General features: G+C 41.6%; 1 protein-coding gene across 1 annotated transcript in view; it reads left to right on the forward strand.

Moving 5' to 3' along the window:
* The window catches only part of LOC112265660 (retinal guanylyl cyclase 2-like), a 33849-nt gene that overhangs the window by 2728 nt on the left and 6000 nt on the right, over positions 1 to 25121 (forward strand). The window contains exons 3-12 of the mRNA XM_024443188.2: positions 6962 to 7263; positions 7534 to 7888; positions 7984 to 8068; positions 9380 to 9476; positions 9563 to 9697; positions 9822 to 9902; positions 10178 to 10354; positions 10634 to 10790; positions 11381 to 11530; positions 11851 to 11999. Of these exons, the coding sequence (XP_024298956.1) occupies positions 6962 to 7263; positions 7534 to 7888; positions 7984 to 8068; positions 9380 to 9476; positions 9563 to 9697; positions 9822 to 9902; positions 10178 to 10354; positions 10634 to 10790; positions 11381 to 11530; positions 11851 to 11999 (1688 nt within the window). The remainder of the gene's footprint in view (positions 1 to 6961; positions 7264 to 7533; positions 7889 to 7983; positions 8069 to 9379; positions 9477 to 9562; positions 9698 to 9821; positions 9903 to 10177; positions 10355 to 10633; positions 10791 to 11380; positions 11531 to 11850; positions 12000 to 25121) is intronic.

The following is a 25121-nucleotide window of genomic DNA, read 5'->3' on the forward strand; positions in this document are numbered from 1 at the left end:
TTACTTTATTTATGGAATTAATTCATGTTGTTACTCAGTGTGTGGTTTCCCATTGTTTGTTACTATCTTGAACCAGGTTGTATCACAGCATATTGCGCAAACAAAACAACCCTTGCAATATCAACTGGAATTACATGGGTCTGTTAGTGTTTATAACAAATATTTGAACGGTGAGAATGTCACTGGCAAACATGGTTACAGACCCAACAACATTATATAGTATCTCCTCAAGAAAAGCACATGAGCTAATTATAATACATAAAGTAAGCTAAACAATGAAATCATTCCAACATTGCCTAAATTGATGAACAAGGTACTAGTGAGAGACCTATATAAGCAATAGGCCTATAACAATTGAGATGTACAAACTAGGGCATAAGGGAACGATGAGGGCATAAGAGGCAATCCATAATTTTGATAAAGACATTAATGAGTAAGCTAAGATGGACTAGTCAATATAACTTTGTTCAGCACTTTTGAAATGTACAGCGACAGAATTCAGAACATGGGCCGTTCTTACACTATTCTCTCTGTACACCAAGTCAGAACTGTAGGATAAATAGGGGGCGTATAAGCAGAAAAATAAAAGCTCTTATAGTATTCAATTACATTTCTCAGTAACAGATTACCCGCTACATGTGCACCACCAAGTAAGAACAGTAGGCTAAGTTCTGAGGGGGAAAGGGACCAAAATAGGCACATGGGTTACTAACAGCTTACTACACAACAGACACTTAGTATTAGTGTAATACAGTACAGTGCATTCGGGAAGGATTCAGACCCCTTTTTCCATATTTTGTTATGTTACAGCCTTATTCAAAAAGGGATTACATTTTGTTCCTCTCATCAATCTACACACTACAGCATAATGACAAAGCACATTTCTTTGAATTTTTTTGCACATTTTATTAAATAAAAAACAAATCACATGTACGTAAGTATTCAGACACTTTACTGAGTACATTGTTGAACCACCTTTGGCAGCAGTTACAGCCTTGAGTCTTGGGTATGATGCTACAAGCTTGGCACACCTGTTATCGCTGCTGATCCTCTCAAGCTCTGTCAGGTTGGATGGGGAGCATCGCTACACAGCTATTTTCAGGTCTCTCCAGATATGTTCGATCGGGTTCAAGTCTGGACTCTGGTTGGGCCACTCAATGACATTCAGAGACCTGTCCCAAAGGCACTTGTGTGTTGTCTTGGCTGTGTGCTTAGGGTTGTTGTCCTGTTGGAAGGTGAACCTTCGCACCAGTCTGAGGTCCTGAGCGCTCTGGAGCAGGTTTTCATCAAGGATCTCTGTACTTTGCTCTGTTTATCTTTCCCTCGATCCGGACTAGTCTCCCAGTCCCTGCCTCTGAAAAACATCCCCCAATATCCCCCTGGCATATTACATAATTTATGCAGCAGCATACAAGACATTTTTGAACTCAGAGTTGTTGTGCTGTGCTCACTTAAATAGGAAGGTGGCGTGGTGATCTTTCTTTTGTCTTCAAACTTTGTTATCAAAGTCTGACATTCTCTGGATTTGTGGTGCTTTCAAGACACCTGGAACTCTGAAAAAACAAGGTCGAAATGATGTAAGTGATCTTCAGGTCAGAGCTCTAGAAAGAGACCAGAGTTCCCGACTTGCAATTCCGAGTTGGATGTCCGCTCAAAGCATATTTTCCCAGTCGGAGCTCGTTTTTTTCCAAGTTCCCAGTTGTCTTGAACTCACTTATTTCCGAGTTTCCAGATGTTTTCAATGTGGCAGAAGTCATGCTGGATGGGCACTTCTAATGTAAATCTATGGTAGCACCCAGGAAAATAACCTCACACTCAACGTCAACAAAACTAAGGAGATGATTGTGGACTTCAGGAAACAGCAGAGGGAACACCCCCCCATCCACATCGATGGAACAGTAGTGGAGAGGGTAGCAAGTTTTAAGTTCCTCGGCATACACATCACAGACAAACTGAATTGGTCCACTCACACAGACAGCATCGTGAGGAAGGCGCAGCAGCGCCTCTTCAACCTCAGGAGGCTGAAGAAATTCGGCTTGTCACCAAAAGCACTCACAAACTTCTACAGATGCACAATCGAGAGCATCCTGGCGGGCTGTATCACCGCCTGGTATGGCAACTGCACCGCCCTCAACCGTAAGGCTCTCCAGAGGGTAGTGAGGTCTGCACAACACATCACCGGGGGCAAACTACCTGCCCTCCAGGACACCTACACCACCCGATGCTACAGGAAGGCCATAAAGATCATCAAGGACATCAACCACCCGAGCCACTGCCTGTTCACCCCGCTGTCATCCAGAAGGCGAGGTCAGTACAGGTGCATCAAAGCTGGGACCGAGAGACTGAAAAACAGCTTCTATCTCAAGGCCATCAGACTGTTAAACAGCCACCACTAACATTGAGTGGCTACTGCCAACACACTGTCAATGACACTGACTCTACTCCAGCCACTTTAATAATGGGAATTGATGGGAAATGATGTAAATATATCACTAGCCACTTTAAACAATGCTACCTTATATAATGTTACTTACCCTACATTATTCATCTCATATGCATACGTAGATACTGTACTCTATATCATCGACTGCATCCTTATGTAATACATGTATCACTAGCCACTTTAACTATGCCACTTGGTTTACATACTCATCTCATATGTATATACTGTACTCGATATCATCTACCGTATCTTGCCTATGCTGCTCTGTACCATCACTCATTCATATATCCTTATGTACATATTCTTTATCCCCTTACACTGTGTATAAGACAGTAGTTTTTTTTTTGGAATTGTTAGTTAGATTACTTGTTCGTTATTACTGCATTGTCTGAACTAGAAGCACAAGCATTTCGCTACACTCGCATTAACATCTGCTAACCATGTGTATGTGACAAATAAAATTTGATTTGATTTGATTTGAAATTGGCTTGAACTGGCTAGCTCTCCCTGTAGATTCTGCAGAGACATTGTGTCCCCCCATGAGTGACAGAATCCTGAGCCAATCATGGCGCAACTAGAGAAGATTAACAATACCAACGCTCTGTATTTTCCGCTGGCTGCCCCTCCACCACAGAAAGCACTGAGCTAGGCTGAAACACCTGCTTTTTGGAGCTGCCTTACTAAATAAAACAAGAAAGAGACCTTGTTCGTATGCAGCTTTATTCAATCAATTTCACACAAATTAAATAACATGTAAAACACACACAATAAATAAACAACAGGTGGGGCTCAAAACAGGTATGAAGGACAGGTCGCCACTGACAACAAATCAGATAAAATGTGTCACGTGTCGAATAAAACAGCTGTACCTTACTTACAAGCCCATCACTAACAATGCTGTTTTAAGAAAAAATTATTTACTAAATAAACTGAAGTAAACAATAAATAAATAAAAAAAAAGAAGAAAATTGAAAATAACTAATAATTAAAGACTAACAATAAAATAACAGTAGCAAGACTATATACAGGGGGTACAGATACAGAGTCAATGTGCGGGGGCACCGGTTAATTGAGGTAATATGTATGTATATGTAGGTAGAGGTAAAGTGACTATTCATAGATAATAAACAGAGATTAGCAGCAACGTAATGGTTAGCCATTCAGGAGTCTTATGGCTTGGGGGTAGAAGCTGTTAAGAAGCCTTTTGGACCTAGACTTGTCGCTCCGGTACCGCTTGCCATGCGTAGCAGGGAGAACAGTCAATGAGTAGGGTGGCTGGAGTCTTTGGCAACTTTTAGGTCCTTCCTCTGACACCGCCTGGTATAGAGGTCCTGGATTGCAGGAAGCTTGGCCCCAGTGATGTACTGGGCCGTACGCACTACCTTCTGTAGTGCCTTGCGGTCGGAGGCAGAGCAGTTGCCATACCAGGCAGTGATGAACCCGTCAGGATGCTCTCGATGATGCAGCTGTAGAACCTTTTGATGATCTGAGGACCATGCCAAATCTTTTCAGTCTCCTGAGGGGGAATAGGTGTTGTCGTGCTCTCTTCACAACTGTCTTGGTGTGTTTGGACCATGACAGTTCGTTGGTGATGTGAACACCAAGGAACTTGAAACTCTCAACCTGCTCCACTACAGCCCCGTTGATGAGAATGGGGGCGCGCTCGGCCCTCCTTTTCCTGTAGTCCACAATCATCTCCTTAATCTTGATCATGTTGAGGGAGAGGTTCCTGTCCTGGCACCACACTGCCAGGTCTCTGACCTTCTCCCTATAGGCTGTCTCATTGTTGTCAGTGATCAGACCACTGTTGTGTCATTGGCAAACTTAATGTTGGTGTTGGATTTGTGCATGGCCATACAGTCATAGGTGAACAGGGAGTACAGGAGGGGACTGAGCACACACCCCTGATGGGCCCCTGTGTTGAGGATCTGCTTGGCAGATGTGCTGTTACATACCGTTACCACTTGGGAGCAGCCCGTCAGGAAGTCCAGGATCCAGTTGCAGAGGGAAGTGTTTCGTCCCAGGGTCCTTAGCTTAGTGACGAGCTTTGAGGGCACTATGGTGTTGAACGCTAGAGGTAGTCAATGAATACCATTCTCAAGTAGGCGTTCCTTTTGTCCAGGTGGGAAAGGGCAGTGTGGAGTGCAATAGCGATTGTGTCATCTGTGGATCTGTTGGTGCGGTATGCAAAATGGAGTGGGTCTAGGGTTTCTGGGATAATGGTGTTGATGTGAGCCATGACCAGCCTTTCAATGCACTTCATGGCTACAGACGTGAGTGCTACGGGTCGGTAGTCATTTAGGCAGGTTATCTTGGTGTTCTTGGGCACAGGGACTAAGGTGGTCTGCATGAAACAACAAGCTTATATTTGGGGTTCTGATGGGGTACAACAGTTGTACAGTGGCTTGCGAAAGTATTCATCCCCCTTGGCATTTTTCCTATATTGTTGACTTACAACCAAAAATTAAAATAGATTTTTTTGGGGGTTTGTATCATTTGATTTAAACAACATGCCTACTACTTTGAAGATGCAAATGATTTTTTATTGTGAAACAAACAAGAAATAAGACAAAACCGCATGAACGTGCATTACTATTCACCCCAACAAAGTCAATACTTTGTAGAGCCACCTTTTGCAGCAATTACAGCTGCAAGTCTCTTGGGGTACGTCTCTATAAGTTTGGCACATCTACCCACCTGGATTTTTGCCCATTCTTCAAGGCAAAACTGTTCCAGCTCCTTCAAGTTGAAAGGGTTCCGCTGGTGTACAGCAATATGTAAGTCATACCACAGATTCTCAATTGGATTGAGGTCTAGGCTTTGACTAGGCCCTTCCAAGACATTTGAATGTTCCCCTTAAACCACTCGAGTGTTGCTTTAGCAGTATGCTTATGGTCATTGTCCTGCTGGAAGGTGAACCTCCATCCCAGTCTCAAATCTCTGGAAGACTGAAACAGGTTTCCCTCAAGAAATTCCCTGTATTTAGCGCCATCCATCATTCCTTCAATTCTGACCAGTTTCAGAATTGATGCCCTCCCTGACTGGTCCCTGCTGATGAAAAACATTCCCACAGCATGCCTTACTTAATAAAACAAGAAATGCTTCACTGTGGGGATGATGTTCTCGGGGTGATGAGAGGTGTTGGATTTGTGCCAGACATAGCGTTTTCCTTGATGGCCAAAAAGCTAAATGTTAGTCTCATCTGACCAGAGTACCTTCTTCCATATGTTTGGGGAGTCTCCTATTTTTTTCTTTCAGCAATGGCTTTTTTCTGGCCACTCTTCCATAAAGCCCAGCTCTGTGGAGTGTAAAGTGGTCCTTTGGACTGATACTCCAATCTCCGCTGTGGAGCTTTGCAGCTCCTTCAGGGTTATCTTTGGTCTCTTTGCTGCCTCTCTGATTAATGCCCTCCTTGCCTGGTCTGTGAGTTTTCATGGTTGGCCCTCTCTTGGCAGGTTTGTTGTGGTTCCATATTTTTTAAATTTTTTAATAACAGATGTAATGGTGCTCAGTGGGCTGTTCAAAGTTTCGGATATTTTTTTATAACCCAACCATGATCTGTACTTCTCCACAACTGTTACGGTTTTCTTCCGTCGAAGGAGAGTCAGACCAAAATGCAGCGTGGTAAGTTAGATACATGTTTAATAACGAAGAAAAAACGAACAATACAAAAACAACAAACGGAACGTGAAAACCTATACAGCCTATCTGGTGACAACTAACACAAAGACAGGAACAATCACCCACGAAACACTCAAAGAATATGGCTGCCTAAATATGGTTCCCAATCAGAGACAACGAGAATCACCTGCCTCTGATTGAGAACCGCCTCAGGCAACCATAGACTTTGCTAGAACACCCCACTAAGCCACAATCCCAAAACCTACGAAAAACCCCCATACATAAACACAACACAAAATAAACCCATGTCACACCCTGGGCTGACCAAATAAATATAGAAAACACAAAATACTAAGATCAGGGCGTGACAACAACGTTGTCCCTGACCTGTTTGGAGAGCTCCTTGGTCTTCATATTGCCACTTACTTGGTGGTGCCTCTTGCTTAGTGGTGTTGCAATCTCTTGGGCCTTTCAGAACAGGTGTATATATACTGAGATCATGTGACACTTAGATTGCACACAGGTGGACTTTATTTAACTGATTATGTGACTTCTGAAGGTAATTTATTGTACTAGATCTTATTTAGGGGCATCATATATATGCACGCACCACTTTTCCATTTTTTTATTTTTATTCTTTGAAGCAAGTAAATGTTTTCATTTCAATTCACCAATTTGGACTATTTTGTGTATGTCCATTACATGAAACCCAAATAAAAATCATCAATTTAAATTACAAGTTGTAATGCAACAAAATAGGAAAACGCCAAGGGGGATGAATACTTTTGCAAGGCATTGTACATATAATTTATTTTCATGTCCCTAATGTTATGTAGCAACTGCAGATTGCCCCTTTAAGGTGGCGATCCCTCACTGTCTCTGTCCTGTGTGTTCCAGTGATCATCATGTGCATGCACTCTGCTCTGATTGGTGGGGAGCAGCAGACAGCCTTCCTGCTGAAGGCCCATGAGATGGGTCTGACGAAGGGCCGCTATGTTTTTGTCCCCTACGACACCCTCCTCTATAGCCTGCCCTATGCCAACACATCCTACTTCCCCCTGCAAAACAACACCAAGCTGCGGCAGGCCTACGACGCCGTGCTCACCATCACTGTGTCCTCAGATCTGATGTCATTCAACGAGGCGTTCAACATGGCCAAGAAGTTTGAGGAACTCACCATATCACTGGTCCCACAGCAGGTGAGGAGGGTGTTTCTTGATATTTTCAATTGTGGGATGTGAGTGGATTCCATCTGAATTTCAATTGATTGTTATGTTATTACATTGTTATTACAATAGTATTATAAATATGTCATTGATTGTATTTATTGAACATTTGTTATGTAGAGAAACACCATAGTCTTCAGGCCATTTGATATATAACTGTTTTGGGGGTGAGTTTTAGATCAGTTTGAGAAAAGCTAATAATTTAAACCAAATAAACGATTTATCAATGGCCTTGCATTCCAGGTCAACCCCCTGTTTGGAACCATCTACAACGGTATTTACCTCCTTGCCAAAGCCATGCACAATGCCAGGAGAGCTGGCCAGTGGCTCTCCGGGACCAACCTAGCTTATTTCACCAGGAACATGACGTTCTCTGGCTTCAACCAGAAGATCCAGATAGACACTGAAGGGGAGAGCCAGACCAACTATGTCATCCTGGACTCCGACGGATGGGAGGGTCAGCTGTACCGCTCCTATCTGGTGGACCTGAGCGCTGACATGGTCCGCTTCGCAGGCAAATCCATTCATTTCCCTGGGGGTTCCCCTCCCCCCTCAGACTCCAGCTGTTGGTTTGAACCAAACATTATCTGCACTGGAGGTAGAGAACCTGTTTGCCTGTTAGTTTGTGTCTTTCCTTCTTCCATCACACAACCAAACTATGTATTTAGTCTCCATGTCTTACCTGTGTCTCAGGTGTGGAGATAACCTACGTCATAGTGGTGGTTGTGATCATCTTCATTCTGATCGTGGGAGGACTTGGTCTAAGTCTGTTCGTAAGGTAACTCTTCTCACTGTCCTGTTCATGTTTCTTACTGTATTTGTATGCTGTTTAGTAGAGGTGTGGACTCGAGTCACATGACTTGGACTCGAGTCAGACGCAAGTAACAAATATGATGACTTGCAACTCGACTTTGACTTTAACACCAATGACTCGTGACTTAACTTGGACTTGAGCCTTTTGACTCGACCTGATTTGATATCCTCCCCAAGCCCAGATATTAAAAATGATGCTATTAAAAAAAAGTGTGCAGCGCATCAACTCTTCATTTAACAGATTACAGTTTGAATCGGACAGCAGCCAATCAAATTGTGCCAGCTGAGAAAAAGTTGCGCGTGGCAGTGCAGAGGAACGGTGAATTCAGATGGAGCCCTTGGAAAGATTGATACCCCAAATGATTATTTTGGGATATAAAGACTACGCTGTATCGATAAAAAACGGATTGGAACTTGCAAAACATGCGGGAAGAAAATTACAGACGGAGGCGCAACAACTTCCAACTTCGTTCAACATTTGAAGCTGCACAAAAAACGGTAAGTCGTGGCTAATATAGCAGACAGCTATATAATTTATATATTTGCTAGTGTAGCATGTAGGCTAACATAACATTACATCAATGAGCCTCCACACAGTCAGTCAGTGCGGGAACGTAAACATTGCACCCAAGATTGAGCTACAACTGGCTCGGCAGTTGGTAGCCTAAATCCTGCCTGATGTTACTGCTGTTCCTAAAACCATTGACATAGGTTAGCCTACTGTAACCACACACAGAGAGAGAGAGAGTGTGTGTGTGTGTGTGTGTGTGTGTGTGTGTGTGTGTGTGTGTGTGTGTGTGTGTGTGTGTGTGTGTGTGTTACATCGCCCGATTGCGCCCCATAACGATCCTCAATAGTTGATCGCTATGGGGGGTCTTTCTCATGGTTAACCATGCATTTCCGTGAAAATATAAAGTTTATTTGGAAAGTAATAAATATACATATTTTTTTTTAAAGCATTCATGATTTGTGTCAATGTAATATACTAACTATTTCTCTTGTTAAAAATATGAAGTGGTATTACACTTGGTGAAGAGCACATTATGACTTGTTTAGGACTCTAAACTCAAAGTTTAGGACTTGAGACAGGACTTGAGACTTGTCGGTCTTGACTTGGGACTAGAGTGCTAAGACTTGCGACTTACTTGTGACTTGTAAAATAATGACTTGGTCCCACCTCTGCTGTTTAGATACATAGAGACTAAAAACCTAGACAGAGATAGTTGCTATTGCTTTTCTGTTAACATGGCTGACATGCTCTCTGATTGGCTGGTAGGAGGAGAATCCAGCAGATCCAGTTGGTGAAGGGGCCCAATCGGATCCTACTGACTCTAGAGGACCTCACGTTCATCAACCCTCAACTTAGCAAGAGGGTAAATATATTTTCCCATGTGATTCTCTACTACATGACTTCTTTCTGATATACTGTATGTTCAGTCATCTATTTTATGCCTCATAGAAAATCACTCTAGAGGACCTGAGTGAATCTAAAAGTGCAATAGACAACAACGGTATGCATTCAGGAGACCTGCACCACTCTGTGAACAGCATCACTACCGCAACACATGACACCACAAATGTAGCTGTCTATGAGGTAGGTTGACGACGTTGACCGTTGAACCACAAGTCGACTTTTCATCCCTATCCTAAAATATTTCAATGTGACTTGTAGAGAATGGAGCCAGAATAAAACCACATTTTCTTTCATGGCTTCAAAGGGCGACTGGGTGTGGCTGAAAAAGTTTGAAGAAGGCCATTTCAAGGAAGTCAAGCAGAGCACCACCAAGATCTTTACAAAGGTAAAACCAAAACATAACAACAGTAAGTTCAAGCACAAGTACAGTGAATTGCTTGCGACCTCTACTCAACAGTGCAGTAATCAAATCTAAAATAGTATAAAAATCTAAAATAAATATATACTGTGTATAAAAAATAAAGAAATCATGAGAAATAAGAGATTTCGTTATATACAGGGTCAGTGCCAATACCATATTTACAATGTATAGACTCATGTCTGGGATGTGAGTTTGTTTTTGTTAACTTTGGGGTCTTCATTTTGTGTGAATGTGTCCAGATGAAGGATCTGCGAAATGAGAACATCAATCCGTTCCTGGGGTTTTTCACAGACTGTGACATGTTTGCCGTGGTGACGGAGCATTGTTCCCGTGGCAGCCTGCAGGACCTCCTGAGGAACGATGACGTCAAGCTGGAATGGATGTTCAAGTCTTCTTTGTTGCTGGACCTAATCAAGGTATGACATGTTTGACACATCATGTTGCAAAACTAGTTCCACAAGTCTAATTTGTCCCAATAAGTTAAAAAATATAATCTAAAAACTGTTTCGGCCAGCAGATCATGTTTCGGCCAGCAGATCATGTTTCAGCCAGCAGATCATGTTTCAGCCAGCAGATCATGTTTCAGCCAGCAGATCATGTTTCAGCCAGCAGATCAAACGTTTAAAATGTTTTTCTGGCACTTTGTCATAAGTAACACCAATGGTTTACCAGTTCTGATCATATTGGCCTCTCAGGGTATGAAGTATCTGCACCATCGAGAGTTCCCTCACGGTCGGCTGAAGTCACGGAACTGTGTGGTGGACGGTCGCTTCGTCCTCAAGATCACAGACTACGGCTTTAACGAGCTGCTGGAATCCCAGAAATCTCCCAAAAATCTAGTTCCACCTGAAGGTAACATCTATGCCTAGATCTGCACACTGTTTTTTGAAAATGTTCACTCTTCCATATCACGTTAAAGGAGCGGTGTGGTCAACAACAATTTTTTTTTGTTAATGGCTTGTTAGAGTTGTTTGAAAATAATTGATAGTTACATTTCAGATTGTTTTGCATGGGTGGGGTTTTGGACCACTCGTTGACATCATAACAAAGAGAGTTTGCCCTCCTCTCTGCCAATAGCAGTTAGTTTGCAGGTTACACATCCCTCCCACTAGGCTCCTCCAGTTAGGCCCCTCTCTCAGACCACTCCATGACAGTCCTAGCAAAATTCTTGCTTAGAAATAGCATTTAACTAAGAAGCTATTTTTGTTTGTTTTTGAGTATTTGAATTGAAAACAATCACAGTAAGGTACTTAATTGTTACCCAGAAATGATTTGTTATCGAGATAAAAATGGCTGCATTGGACCTTTAAAGATGGACTTGACACACATTCATTTGTATTTCAAGTTTGTGAGTATAATCTATGTCATTTAGATTCTATATGCTTCCCAGGTGCTGCATTTAACTACCATGCCAATATCGTGACCCTGTGCCTCTATCTCAGATCAGTTTTGGACAGCTCCAGAGTTCCTCCGAGACGTGGAGAACTCTCGGAAGGGGACCTATAAAGGAGATGTGTACAGTTTTGCCATTATACTCCAAGAGGTGGTTGTCCGAGGACTTCCATATTGCATGCTGGGTCTGACTCCTGCGGGTAGGTCTGGGGGATACAAAACAAGTAAAAACATACAATCCACTCTTAGAGGCATTTTTTTGTTTTAGCTTGAGGTCATTTTTCTGTCATCTGTGAATCAACATCAATTGATTGACTTGTTATACTGGCATCTATTGAGTAAGTTGTAAATCACAATAATTCCCCTATCTACAGTGTATAATGTAGCTACATATTGTACATACAGAATTTCTGCTTTGCTTTGACAAGCTGTCTAGTACCAGCAGACAATAAACTGTGTAATGAGTTGTTATGCTCCCGTGCTGCTGCTGTACAGTATAACCTCTCTCCCTCACCATCAGAGATCATCCGTAAGGTGAAGAAGCCTCCTCCCATGTGCAGGCCCACGGTGGCCCCAGATCAGGCTCCTCTGGAGTGTATCCAGCTGATGAAACAGTGCTGGAGCGAACAGCCTGACCGCAGACCAGCCTTCGATGAGATCTTTGACCAGGTCAGAAACCCTCAACTGTCTCCATGGTTATCTGCTGCCAGTCTCATAGAAGGGTAATGCAGGGAATATGTCTGGGTAATTATGAGCTGTGGACAGCAGAAATTGGTCTGTCAGCACTCATTGGCCATGTCCGAAATCTGTCTTGCCTACTACTTAATAAAACAATATACTGTGTACTAATCATATTACATACTGTTCAGAATGTACTGTTTAGGAAAAATGAATGCAGTAAGCAACAAATATTACCATCTTTTCTCACCCATCCTGAGAATGTCATCTAATAATGCTCAATTGCATTGATTCCCAATCATTCATTTATTTTGGTACAGCGTGTTCCCTTATCTCATTATCAGCTGATTATCAGCTCTTGTCAAACACACATGAGTCTGGAATAGGGAAGGCAAAATTAAAAGAACTTTCAATAAATTCCCTTGTCTTCCTGAGATTCCGGTTGGAGGATTCACTGAATCAGGAGGGAGTAAGCAGGAAATACGGAATCCTCCACCCAGGATTTCTGGAAAACCAGAGAATTTATTGAAAGTTCACAGGATTGTGCAACCCTCGTCTGAAAAGACAATTCTCTTCCTCAAAAGTGTGCAGCGTATTCTACTAGATGAAAAGCCATATAGTTTAACATCCTGGCGTATAAAGCATACTTTATTTTCGACATTTCAAGTACTATAAAACGTTTTATTTTTGTATACCTAAAATGCAACCGCTGCGCAGTTTTGCAGGCCTTCTCTTACAGCTGCAACTGTATATGCATTTGTAAATCAAGACCTTTCTTGAGTTGGGCTCTAGGATGGTGCAATTGTTGAGAATATGAGTCTATGGTTGTTGTGAGGAAAGGGGTTGAGTGTGTGTGTGTGTGTGTGTCTGTATCCCGCAACTGTTGCGACGGGGGTAAAATATGTTAGGGACAATATAGGATCATTCACTAACTGTTTGCTAATATAATAATTGCTTGCCATAATGTAATTTTGGTAATGGTGAGTCTTGTGAGAGGTAAAAATCCTTTGCATAAATTGTCTACATTACTACAAATATTAATAGCTCATTATGGAAAATAAGATAAACAGGATTTTGAATGTATGCATCTGTGTGTATATATATATATATTTTTTTAAATGGCTATATATAATACAAATCGAGGTGAGGGCGATGGAAATGCATCTGGTGGTTGATCTGCTTCTGTTCTGTGTGTGGCACTGTGTCTCTCCGGGGCTATGGGATCCGGGGCGTCAGGGGTGGTCTGCAGGATAGTTGGATGACAACCCAACTCGGGATGAGGAGGGCTTTTAGCGAGTGGGATAGTGGGGACCAATTGGAGGTTTACTTAGTAGCAATGCAAATATCATGGTACAGCTATATAGACACTCAATCATCATTTTACTTTTTAATGTTACGTTTACAAACATATATTTTGATAAATAGAATTGAGAGTTATTTCTCATTATGGTAAGTGGTGAAATAAGTATAGCCAGTTATAATTGGAATGGCTTAGCAGATAATAAGAAAAAACAATCAGTATTTATGTCACGCCCTGACCTTATCTTCGTTTTCTTTATTATTTTGGTTAGGGTGGTTTGTGTGTTTTTGGCTTGTCTAGGGTTTTTTGTATATCTATGGGGTTTTGGTATTGTCTAGGTAAATGTAGGTCTATGGTGGCCTGAATTGGTTCCCAATCAGCGACAGCTGTTTATTGTTGTCTCTGATTGGGGATCCTATTTAGGTTGCCATTTTCCATTTAGGTTTTGTGGGTTATTGTCTATGTGTAGTTGCATGTCAGCACTCGTGTTTTACCTTCATGTTCGTTTTGTTATTTTGTTTGTTTGTTTAGTGTTCTTCGTTTAAATAAAGAAGAATGTATTCATATCAAGCTGCGCCTTGGTCTCCTCGTTATGATGAACGTGACAGAATAACCCACCAAACCAGGACCAAGCAGCGTGAAAAGAAGGAACAGTGCTTAATGGGGAAATGGACCTGGGAGGAGATATTAGATGGAGCAGGACCCTGGACACAGCCGGGGGAGTATCGCCGTCCTAAGGAGGAGTTAGAGGCAGCGAAAGTGGAACGGCGATACTACGAGGATAAATACCGGAGAATAAAGGAACGGCAACGATGTGAAGGTACACGACTAGCCCGGAAGCCCGAGAGGCAGCCCCAAGATTTTTTTTGGTGGGGGCACACGAGGAGATTGCAGGATTCAGGTAGGAGATCTGAGCCAACTCCTCGTGCTTACCGTGGGGAGCGTGTAACTGGTCAGGCACCGTGTTATGCAGAGATGCGCACGGTGTCTCCAGTGCGCTATTCTAGCCCGGTGCGATCTATTCGAGCTCCTCGCATTTGCTGGGCTAGAATGGGCATCCAGCCAGGACGTATTGAGCCAGCTCTATGTTCTGGATCTCCAATGCATCTCCACGGTCCAGTGTATCCTTGTCACCAGCCCAGTACCACCAGTGCCAACACCACGCACCAGGCTTCCTGTGCGCCTCCAGGGTCCAGTACGCCCTGTTCCTCTTCCCCGCACTCGCCCTGAGGTGCATGTCACCAGCCCGGTACCACCAGTACCGGCACCACACATCAGGCCTCCAGTGCGCCTCCAGGGTCCAGTATGCCTTGTTCCTGCTCCTCGCACTCGACCTGAGGTGCGTGTCCCCGGTACCACCAGTACCGGCACCACACATCAGGCCTCCAGTGCGCCTCCAGGGTCCAGTACGCCCTGTTCCTGCTCCTCGCACTCGCCCTGAGGTGCGCGTCCCCAGCCCGGTACCACCAGTGCCGGCACCAGGCCTACAGTGCGCCTGAACAGTCCGGTACGCCCTGTTCCTCCTCCCCGCACTCGCCCTGAGGTGCGTGTCACCAGCCTGGTACCACCAGTGCCGGCACCACGCACCAGGCCTACTGTGCACCTCGGCAGTCCAGAGCGTCCGGCGACAGTACCCAGTCCAGAGCGTCCGACGACAGTACCCAGTCCAGAGTGTCCGACGACAGTACCCAGTCCAGAGCATCCGGCGACAGCGTCCGGAACCACCTCCGACGGGCCACAGTCCGGGGCCTCCGACGACGGGCCACAGTCCGGGGCTTCCGACGACGGGCCACAGTCCGGGGCCTCCGACGACGGGCCACAGTCCGGGGCCTCCGACGACGGGCCACAGTCCGGGGCCTGCGACGACGGGCCACATTCCTGGGCCTCCGGCGAAGGGCCACAGTCCGTAACCTCCGACGAAGGGCCACAGTCCGTAACCTCCGACGAAGGGCCACAGTCCGTAACCTCCGACGAAGGGCCACAGTCCGGGGCCGCCGCCGCCGGGCCACAGTCCGGGATCATGTCCTGACCTTAGTTATCTTTGTTTTCTTTATTATTTTGGTTAGGTCAGGGTGTGACGAGGGTGGTATGCGTGTTTTTGGCTTGTCTAGGGTTTTGTGTATATCTATGGGGTTTTGGTATTGTCTAGGTAAATGTAGGTCTATGGTGGCCTGAATTGGTTCCCAATCAGAGACAGCTGTTTATCGTTGTCTCTGATTGGGGATCATATTTAGGTTGCCATTTTCCATTTAGGTTTTGTGGGTTATTGTCTATGTGTAGTTGCATGTCAGCACTCGTGTTATAGCGTCATGTTCGTTTTGTTATTTTGTTTGTTTAGTGTTCTTCGTTTAAATAAAGAAGAATGTATTCATCTCACGCTGCGCCTTGGTCTCCTCGTTATGAGGAATGTGACAATTTAACTGGCTAAAAGAGAAGGAATATATCTATTGCTTACAGGAAACTCATTCAACAATTTTAGATGAAGTTTTGTGGAAAAAGGACTGGGGGGGAGGGACAAAATATATTTCTCCTATGGGCAAAGAAATTCAATAGGGGTGATGATATTAATTAACAGTAATTTTGATCCAAATATGCAAATTGTCCAAACATCATCAAGGTAGATGGATCATTTTAAATAATATGTTATTGGACAATAAACATATATGGCTTATTAAACTATATGGTCCAAATAATGATGATCCAAGCTTCTTTGAAAATATATATAAGAATTTATCAACTCTACAAGCCACAATATTATTACAGTTTTAAATACCTCTATGGACCGTAAAGGACATCACGCTACAAACTATCACCCTCAGGCATTTATGGAAATCATGAATGTCATGGATATATTGGAATTAGTGGATATATGGAGGCTTAAATACTGTGAACTAGTGAGATATACATGGCGGAGGCTCAGTCATGCTAGTTGTGTCGATTACCTTCTTATGTAATTCTCTCTGGCACCAAAAGTTTAAAAAGTGTTGATAGGGGACAGAATGCAGTCAGATCATCACATTTATTTATTTAACTAGGCAAGACAGTTGAGAACAAATTCTTATGTACAATGACGGTCTAGGAACATTGGGTTAACTGCCTTGTTCAGGGGCAGAATGACAGATTTTTACCTTGGAAGCTCTGGGATTTGATTGCTAGATCAATCTTTCGGTTACTGGCTCAACACTCTAACCACTAGGCTACCTGCCGCCTCATCACATAATTGTCATATATATTACTCTTACAGAATTTACACATGGGCGAGGATATTGGAAATTTAATCAAAGCCTACTGGATGATAGCATGTTTATAACTAGGACAGAATCATTTATAACTGACTTTTTCCGACATAACATAGGTACCCTTATTGTATGGGACACTTATAAATGTGCCTTTAGAGGCCAGGCAATTCAGTACTCATCTATAAAACAAAAGCAATTTAGATCGAAAGAGTCCATATTAACAAAGGAAATTGAAGGACGAACGGAACAGATAGATAGCAATAGAAACTGTACCATAGAGGCACAGAATTAGTTAGAGGAAAAACAAAAAGAAATTGAGGAACATATTCAAGAAAGATCCAGTGTAATATATTATAAAAAAATAAGTCGACCTGGATGAAATGTAGGGGAAAATGCACCAAATTACTTTTCATTATCTTCAACATAGAAATGCTACCAAATTGTTTTATTGAAACTTGTTACAAGTGATAGTCACACAATTATATTTTGGAAGAGGAAGTACTTTAAGCATATGTTTTCGTTTAAGTCGCCTCCATCTCCACTAACCGAAGCTAATTGTATGGATTTTTTTCCTATTAATAATGTCCAATTAACATCTGTACAGAAAGACTCATGTGAAGGCCAAATTACAGAGGAGGAATTTATTGATGCAATTAAAGCCTCTAAGGCTGGGAAAACTCCAGGGCTGGATGGCATACCAGTGGAAGTACACCAAAGTTTAATTTATATACTCAGAGGACCATTATTAGAATGTTTTAACCACTCCTATCTAAATGGTAGATTATCGGACACGCAAACAAGAAGGTCTGATTTCATTATTACTGAAACAGGAACCAAGTGATATACAGTGCCTTGCAAAAGTATTCATCCCCCTTGGCGTTTTTCCTATTTTGTTGCATTACAACCTGTAATTTAAATTGAGTTTTATTTGGATTTCATGTAATGGACATACACAATAGTCCAAAATGGTGAAGTGAAATGAAAAATATATCTTGTTTAAAAAAATATATATATATTGTAAACGGAAAAGTGGTGCATGCATATTGCTATGAAGCCGCTACACCAGATAAGACAGGAGAAATACTCCAGATATAACAGACTGACCCTAGCCCCCCGACACACAAACTACTGCAGCATAAATACTGGAGGCTGAGACAGGAGGGGTCAAGATACACTGTGGCCCCATCCGATGATACCCCCACACATGGCCAAACAGGCAGGAAATAACCCTACCCACTTTGCAAAAACACAGCCCCCACACCACTAGAGGGATATATTTAACCACCAACTTACCATCCTGAGACAAGGCCGAGTATAACCCACAAAGATCTCCGCCACGGCACAATCCAAGGGTCAGGGACAACGTTGTGGAGAAGTACAGATCAGCGTTGGGTTATAAAAAAATATCAGAAACTTTGAACATCCCACTAAGCACCATTAAATCCATTATAAAAAAATTGAAAGAATTTGGCACCACAACAAACCTGCCAAGAGAGGGCCAACCACCAAAACTCACAGACCAGGCAAGGAAGGCATTAATCAGAGAGGCAAAAAAGAGACCAAGATAACCCTGAAGGAGCTGCAAAGCTCCACAGCGGAGATTGCAGTATCTGTCCATAGGACCACTTTAAGCAGTACACTCCACAGAGCTGGGCTTTATGGAAGAGTGGCCAGAAAAAAGCTATTGCTTCTAGAAAAAAATAAGCAAACATGTTTGGTGTTTGCCAAAAATCATGTGGGAGATTCCCCAAACATATGGAAGAAGGTACTCTGGTCAGATGAGACAAAAATGTTGCTTTTTGGCCATCAAGGAAAGCGCTATGTCTGGTGCAAACCCAACACCTCTCATCACCCCAAGAACCCCATCCCCACAGTGAAGCATGGTGGTGGCAGCATCATGCTGTGGGGATGGTTTTCCATTGGCAGGGACTGGGATACTGGTCAGAATTGATGGAATGATGGATGGAGCTAAATACAGGGAAATTCTTGAGGGAAACCTGTTTCAGTCTTCCAGAGATTTGAGACTGTGACGGAGGTTCACCTTCCAGCAGGGCAATAACCCTAAGCATACTGCTAAAGCAACACTCAAGTGGTTTAAGAAGAAATCTTTAAATGTCTTGGAATGGCTTTATCAATGCCCAGAACTCAATCCAATTAAGAATCTGTGATATGACATAAAGAATGCTTTACACCAGTGGAACCCATCCAACTTGAAGGAGCTGGATCAGTTTTGCCTTGAAGAATGGGCAAAATCCCAGTGGCTAGATGTTCCAAACTTATAGAGACATACCCCAAGAGACTTGGGGGGTGAATAGTTATGCACGCTCAAGTTTTCTGTTTTTTTGTTTCACAATAAAAACATTTTGCATTTTCAAAGTGGTAGGTATGTTGTGTAAATCAAATGATACAAACCCCCAACAAATATATTTTAATTCCAGGTTGTAAGGTAACAAAATAGGAAAAATGCCAAGGGGGTGAATACTTTTGCAAGCCACTGTATATAAAGTTCCATTCCATTTAAACAATTGGAGTCCTCTTACACTTCAATGTTGTGATGCAAAGATTCTAGTTAAATGCTTGGCCCATAGAATTAAAAAGGTATTGTCAGATATTATTCAACCTAATCAGACAGGTTTTACATGGATGGTACATTGGCGATAATATTAGACAAGTACTGGAACCAATAGAATATTATGAAATATCGGGGACACCAGCCCTGGTTTTCATAGCTGTTTTTAAAAGACTTTTGATAAAGTACGACTGGAGTTTATATATAAATGCCTAGAATATTTCAATTTTGGAGAATCTCTTATATAATGGGTCAAAGGTGTGTATGGTAACCCTAGGTGTAAAATACAAAAAAATGGCTACATCTCAGAAAGTTTTAAACTGTAAAACAATATTGTCCACTATCGGCATGTCTATTTATTATTGCCATCGAAATGTTAGCTGTTAAAATTAGGTCCAACAATAATATTAAGGGATTAGAAATCCGTGGCAACAATAATATTAAGGGATTAGAAATCCGTGGCAACAATAATATTAAGGGATTAGAAATCCGTGGCTTAATAACAATGGTGTCATTGTACGCTGATGATTCATGTTTTCTTTTAAAACCACAATTAGAATCCCTCCACAGCCTCATAGCAGATCTAGATACTTTTGCTAACCTCTCTGGATTAAAACCAAATTATGATTAGTGTACTATATTACGTATTGGATCACAATAAAATCAAACTTTTACATTACCGTGTAGTTTCCCAATAGAAAGGTCTGACGGAGATGTGGACGTACTCGGTATACAAATCCCAAAAGAAAGAAATTATCTCACTCCAATACACTTTTAGAGAAAGTTATCAAAAATAGATAAGATCTTGCTACCATGGAAAGTAAAATATCTGTCTATTTGTGGAAAAATCACTCCTATGAACTCTTTAGTCATATCACAGTTCACCTATTTGCTTATGGTTTTGCCTACAAAGGTTTCCTACTTTTTAAATGATATGAACAAAACCTTTTCAATTTTGGAATGGCAAACCAGACAAAATGAAAAGGGCCTATTTATATAACAAATATGAATTCGGAGGACAGAAATGATTAAATATTAAAGCATTAGACCTCTTACTAAAAGCATCAGTCATACAAAAGTTATACTTAAATCCGAAATGGTTCACTAGTATATTAGTAAGAACGTCTCACCCCATGATCAATAATGGCCTTTTCTCCTTTATTCAGATTACAACCACTCACTTTCGGGTTATTTGAAAATGAAAGTTGGCTGCAATTTCAGTTTAATCCACCTGAAAAGACAGAACAAATAATACAACAAATATTGTGGTTAATCTCAAATATACTAATTGATTAAAAAAAAACATATTTTTCGATAACATTTAAAAAAAAGGTGTAATTTTTGTAAATTATATCACAAATAGGACTGGTGGAGTTATGTCACACATGCAGCTAACACTGCTCCACCCAAAATTACAACCAACTAATTTCAGCATTACCACAAAAATGGAAGTGGCAAGTAGAAGTGGGAAAAAGTAAGGAACTTGTCTGTCGGCCCTGCTTTAAAGACCATAAATGGTTATAGAAAATTGTGAGAAATAAAAACATATACCAATTTAATTTAAGGACCAAAAAATGGACAGCTGTGCCATATCAATTGCAGAATAGTTGGGAAGATATTGCTGATGTACCGATTCCATGGCACATGGTTTATGAATTGACACATAAAACAACAGCGGATTCAAAACTTTTAATTTTTCTATTTAAATTAATAGAGAATTTTTAAAAAAACAATTAGAATGTTACATACAGTTGAAGTCGGTCATTACGCTTAGATTGGAGTCATTATAGCTCGTTTTTCAACAACTCCTCAAATTTCTTGTTAACAAACTATAGTTTTGGCCATTCGGTTAGGACATCTACTTTGTGCATGACACAAGTAATTTTTCCAACAATTGTTTACAGACAGATTATTTCACTTATAATTCACTGTATCACAATTCCAGTGGGTCAGACGTTTACATACACTAAGTTGACTGTGCCTTTTTAAACAGCTTGGAAAATTCCAGAAAATGATGTCATGGCTTTAGAAGCTTCTGATAGGCTAATTGACATCATTTGAGTCAATTGGAGGTGTACCTGTGGATGTATTTCAGGGCTTACCTTCAAACTCAGTTCCTGTTTGCATGACATCATGGGAATATCAAAAGAAATCAGCCAAGACCTCAGAAAAAATTGCAGACCTGCACAAGTCTGATTCATCCTTGTGAGCAATTTCCAAATGCCTGAAGGTACCATGTTCATCTGTACAAACAATAGTACACAAGTATAAATACCATAGGACCACGCAGCTGTCATACCGCTCAGGAAGGAGACGCGTTCTGTCTCCTAGAGATGAACGTACTTTGGTGTGAAAAGTGCAAATCAATCCCAGAACAACAGCAAAGGATCTTGTGAAGATGCTGGAGGAAACAGGTACAAGAGTATCTATATCCACAGTATAACGAGACCTATATCGACATAAACTGCAAGGCCGTTCAGCAAGGAAGAAACCACTGCTTCAAATCCGCCATAAAAAAGCCAGACTATGGTTGGGAACAAAGATCGTACGTTTTGGAGAAATGTCCTCTGGTCTGATGAAACAAAAATAGAACTGTTTGGCCATAATGACCATCGTTATGTTTGGAGGAAAAAGGGGGAGGCTTGCAAGCAGAAGAACACCATCCCAACCGTGAAGCACAGGGGTGACAGCATCATGTTGTGGGGTTGCTTTGCTGCAGGAGGGACTGGTGCACTTCACAAAATAGATGGCATCATGAGAAAGGAAAATTATGTGGATATTTTGAAGCAAAGTTAAAGCTCGGTCCCAATTGGGTCTTCCAAATGGACAATGACCCCAAGCATACTTCCAAAGTTGTGGCAAAATGGTTTAAGGACAACAAAGTCAAGGTATTGGATTGGCCACCACAAAGCCCTGCCCTCAATCCTATAGAAAATTTGTGGGCAGAACTGAAAAAGCTTGTGCGAGCAAGGAGGCCTACAAACCTGACTCGGTTACACCAGCTCTGTCAGGAGAAATGGGCCAAAATTCACCCAACTTATTGTGGGAAGCTTGTGGAAGGCTACCCGAAACGTTTGACCCAAGTTAAACAATTTAAATACAACCAAATACTAATTGAGTGTATGTAAACTTCTGACCCACTGGGAATGTGATGAAATAAATAAAAGTTGAAATCAATCATTCTCTCTACTATTATTCTGCCATTTTACATTTTTTTAATAAAGTGGTGATCCTTACTGACCTAAGACAGGGAATTCTTACTAGGATTAAATGTCAGGAATTGTGAAAAACTGAGTTTAAATGTATTTGGCTAAGGTGTATGTAAACCTCTGACTTCAACTGTATATGGGGGATACAATCTTTCCACCTCTGCAGATTTTGCTACAAGGAGGCATTAGATCAATTATTTTCATTTGTAGCTCATTTTTATGTCACAGGTCCAGCCAGGAATGGCTGAAGAATTGCAACATTTACCTAGAACTAACGCTGCAGATAGCAATTCTGGTTGATTTGAAAAGTCATTATCGATCAATAATATAATAATTATTTTTGCAAAACATGTTAGCTTCTACAGATTGTAAATTAAAGATAGGAGAATAGAAAGGTTCAGTACTGTTGTGAAGCATCACAGGACAGTTGAAAAATGTATGGAAAATATAAATCCAAAATGGATGGTGTTAAGAGATAGATGGGAGGGGTTGAATGTAGCTGAAGGGTGGGACTAATAACTACAAGATAACCAATGTAAAATAGGTTCAGAAATATTGTGAAATAGCACAGTTACAAATCTAAATCAAACTGGATGGACATCAGAAATAGAGGAAGGACTAAAAACAAACAAAATATAACTATTGAAAAATAGATTGTCTGTAAAATGTGTATAATATGTATAAACTTAAGGTAGAAGCCTACGTGTTATTGTTTAATTGTTTACTCCAATTGGGGGAGGGGTGGTGGGGATTGCGGGAATAATGAAGGTATATAAAAAAAAAGTGTGTATGTATGTATGTATGTATGTATGTATGTATGTATGTATGTATGTGTATATGTATGAATGTTTATGTATATATTTATATATGCAGTTGTGGCCAAAAGTTTGAGAATGACACAAATATTAATTTTCACAAAGTCTGCTGCCTCAGTGCATTTAGATATTTTTGTCAGATGTTACTATGGAATACTGAAGTATAATTACAAGCATTTCATAAGTGTCAAAGGCTTTTATTGACAATTACATGAAGTTGATGCAAAGGGTCAATATTTGCAGTGTTGACCCTTCTTTTTCAAGACTTCTGCAATCTGCCCTGACATGCTGTCAATTAACCTCTTGGCCACATCCTGACTGATGGCAGCCCATTCTTGCATAATCAATGCTTGGAGTTTGTCAGAATTTGTGGGTTTTTGTTTGTTCACCCGCCTCTTGAGGATTGACCACAAGTTCTCAATGGGATTCAGGTCTGGGGAGTTTCCTGGCCATGGACCCAAAATATTGATGTTTTGTTCCCCGAGCAACTTAGTTATCACCTTTGCCTTATGGCAAGGTGCTCCATCATGCTGGAAAGGGTATTTTTCGTCATCAAACTGTTCCTGGATGGTTGGGAGAAGTTGCTCTCAGAGGATGTGTTGGTACCATTCTTTATTCATGCCTGTGTTCTTTGGCAAAATTATGAGTGAGCCCACTCCCTTGGCTGAGGAGCAACCCCACACATGAATGGTCTCAGGATGCTTTACTGTTGGCATGACACAGGACTGATGGTAGCGCTCACCTTGTCTTCTCCTGACAAGCTTTTTTACGGACTTTACCCCAGTCCTCAGCAGTCCAATCCCTGTACCTTTTGCAGAATATCAGTCTGTCCCTGATGTTTTTCCTGGAGAGAAGTGGCTTCTTTGTTGCCCTTCTTGACACCAGGCCATCCTCGAAAAGTCTTCGCCTCACTGTGCGTGCAGATGCACTCACACCTGCCTGCTGCCATTCCTGAGCAAGCTCTGTACTGGTGGTGCCCGATCCCGCAGCTGAATCAACTTTAGGAGATGGTCCTGGCGCTTGCTGGACTTTCTTGGGCGCCCTGAAGCCTTCTTCACAACAATTGAACCGCTCTCCTTGAAGTTCTTGATGATCCGATAAATGGTTGATGTAGGTGCAGTCTTACTGGCAGCAATATCCTTGCCTGTGAAGCCCTTTTTGTGCAAAGCAATGATGATGGCACCTGTTTCCTTGCAGGTAACCACGGTTTACAGAGGAAGAACAATGATTCTAAGCACCACCCCCTTTTTGAAGCTTCCAGTCTGTTATTTGAACTCAATCAGCATGACAGATTGATCTCCAGCCTTGAACTGGAGATCACACCTGTGTTAACGAGAGAATCACTGACATGATGTCAGCTGGTCCCTTTGTGGCAGTGCTGAAATCTCAACCCCATAGACAATCTTTGGAGGGAGTTGAAGGTCCATGTTGTCCAGCAAAAGCCCCAAAACATCACTGCTCTAGAGGAGATCTGCATGGAGGAATGGGCTAAAATAACAGCAACAGTGTGTGAAAACCTTGTGAAGACTTACAGAAAACGTTTGACCTCTGTCATTGCCAACAAAGGGTATATAACAAAGTATAGTGAAACTTTTGTTATTGACCAAATACTTATTTTCCACCATAATTTGCAAATAAATTCATTAAAAATCCTACAATGTGATTTTCTGGATTTTCTTTTCTAATTTTGTCTGTTGAAGTGTACCTATGATAAAAATTACAGGCCTCTCTCATCTTTTTAAGTGGGAGAACTTGCATAATTGGTGGCTGACTAAATACTTTTTTGCCCCACTGTATGTATGTATGTATGTATGTAATGTAATGTAATGTAATGTAATGTATGTGTGTTTACCCAAATAATATCTGGGGGATTGGAAATGATGCAGACAATTAAATTGATGGAAGCAACAATCTATCCTCAATATTAAAGCTGATCCACCCCTAAAAAATAAATAAAAAATAAATACAAATAAAATGCAAT

The sequence above is a fragment of the Oncorhynchus tshawytscha genome, linkage group LG13 (assembly GCF_018296145.1).
Source record: "Oncorhynchus tshawytscha isolate Ot180627B linkage group LG13, Otsh_v2.0, whole genome shotgun sequence".
Lineage (NCBI taxonomy): Eukaryota > Metazoa > Chordata > Actinopteri > Salmoniformes > Salmonidae > Oncorhynchus > Oncorhynchus tshawytscha.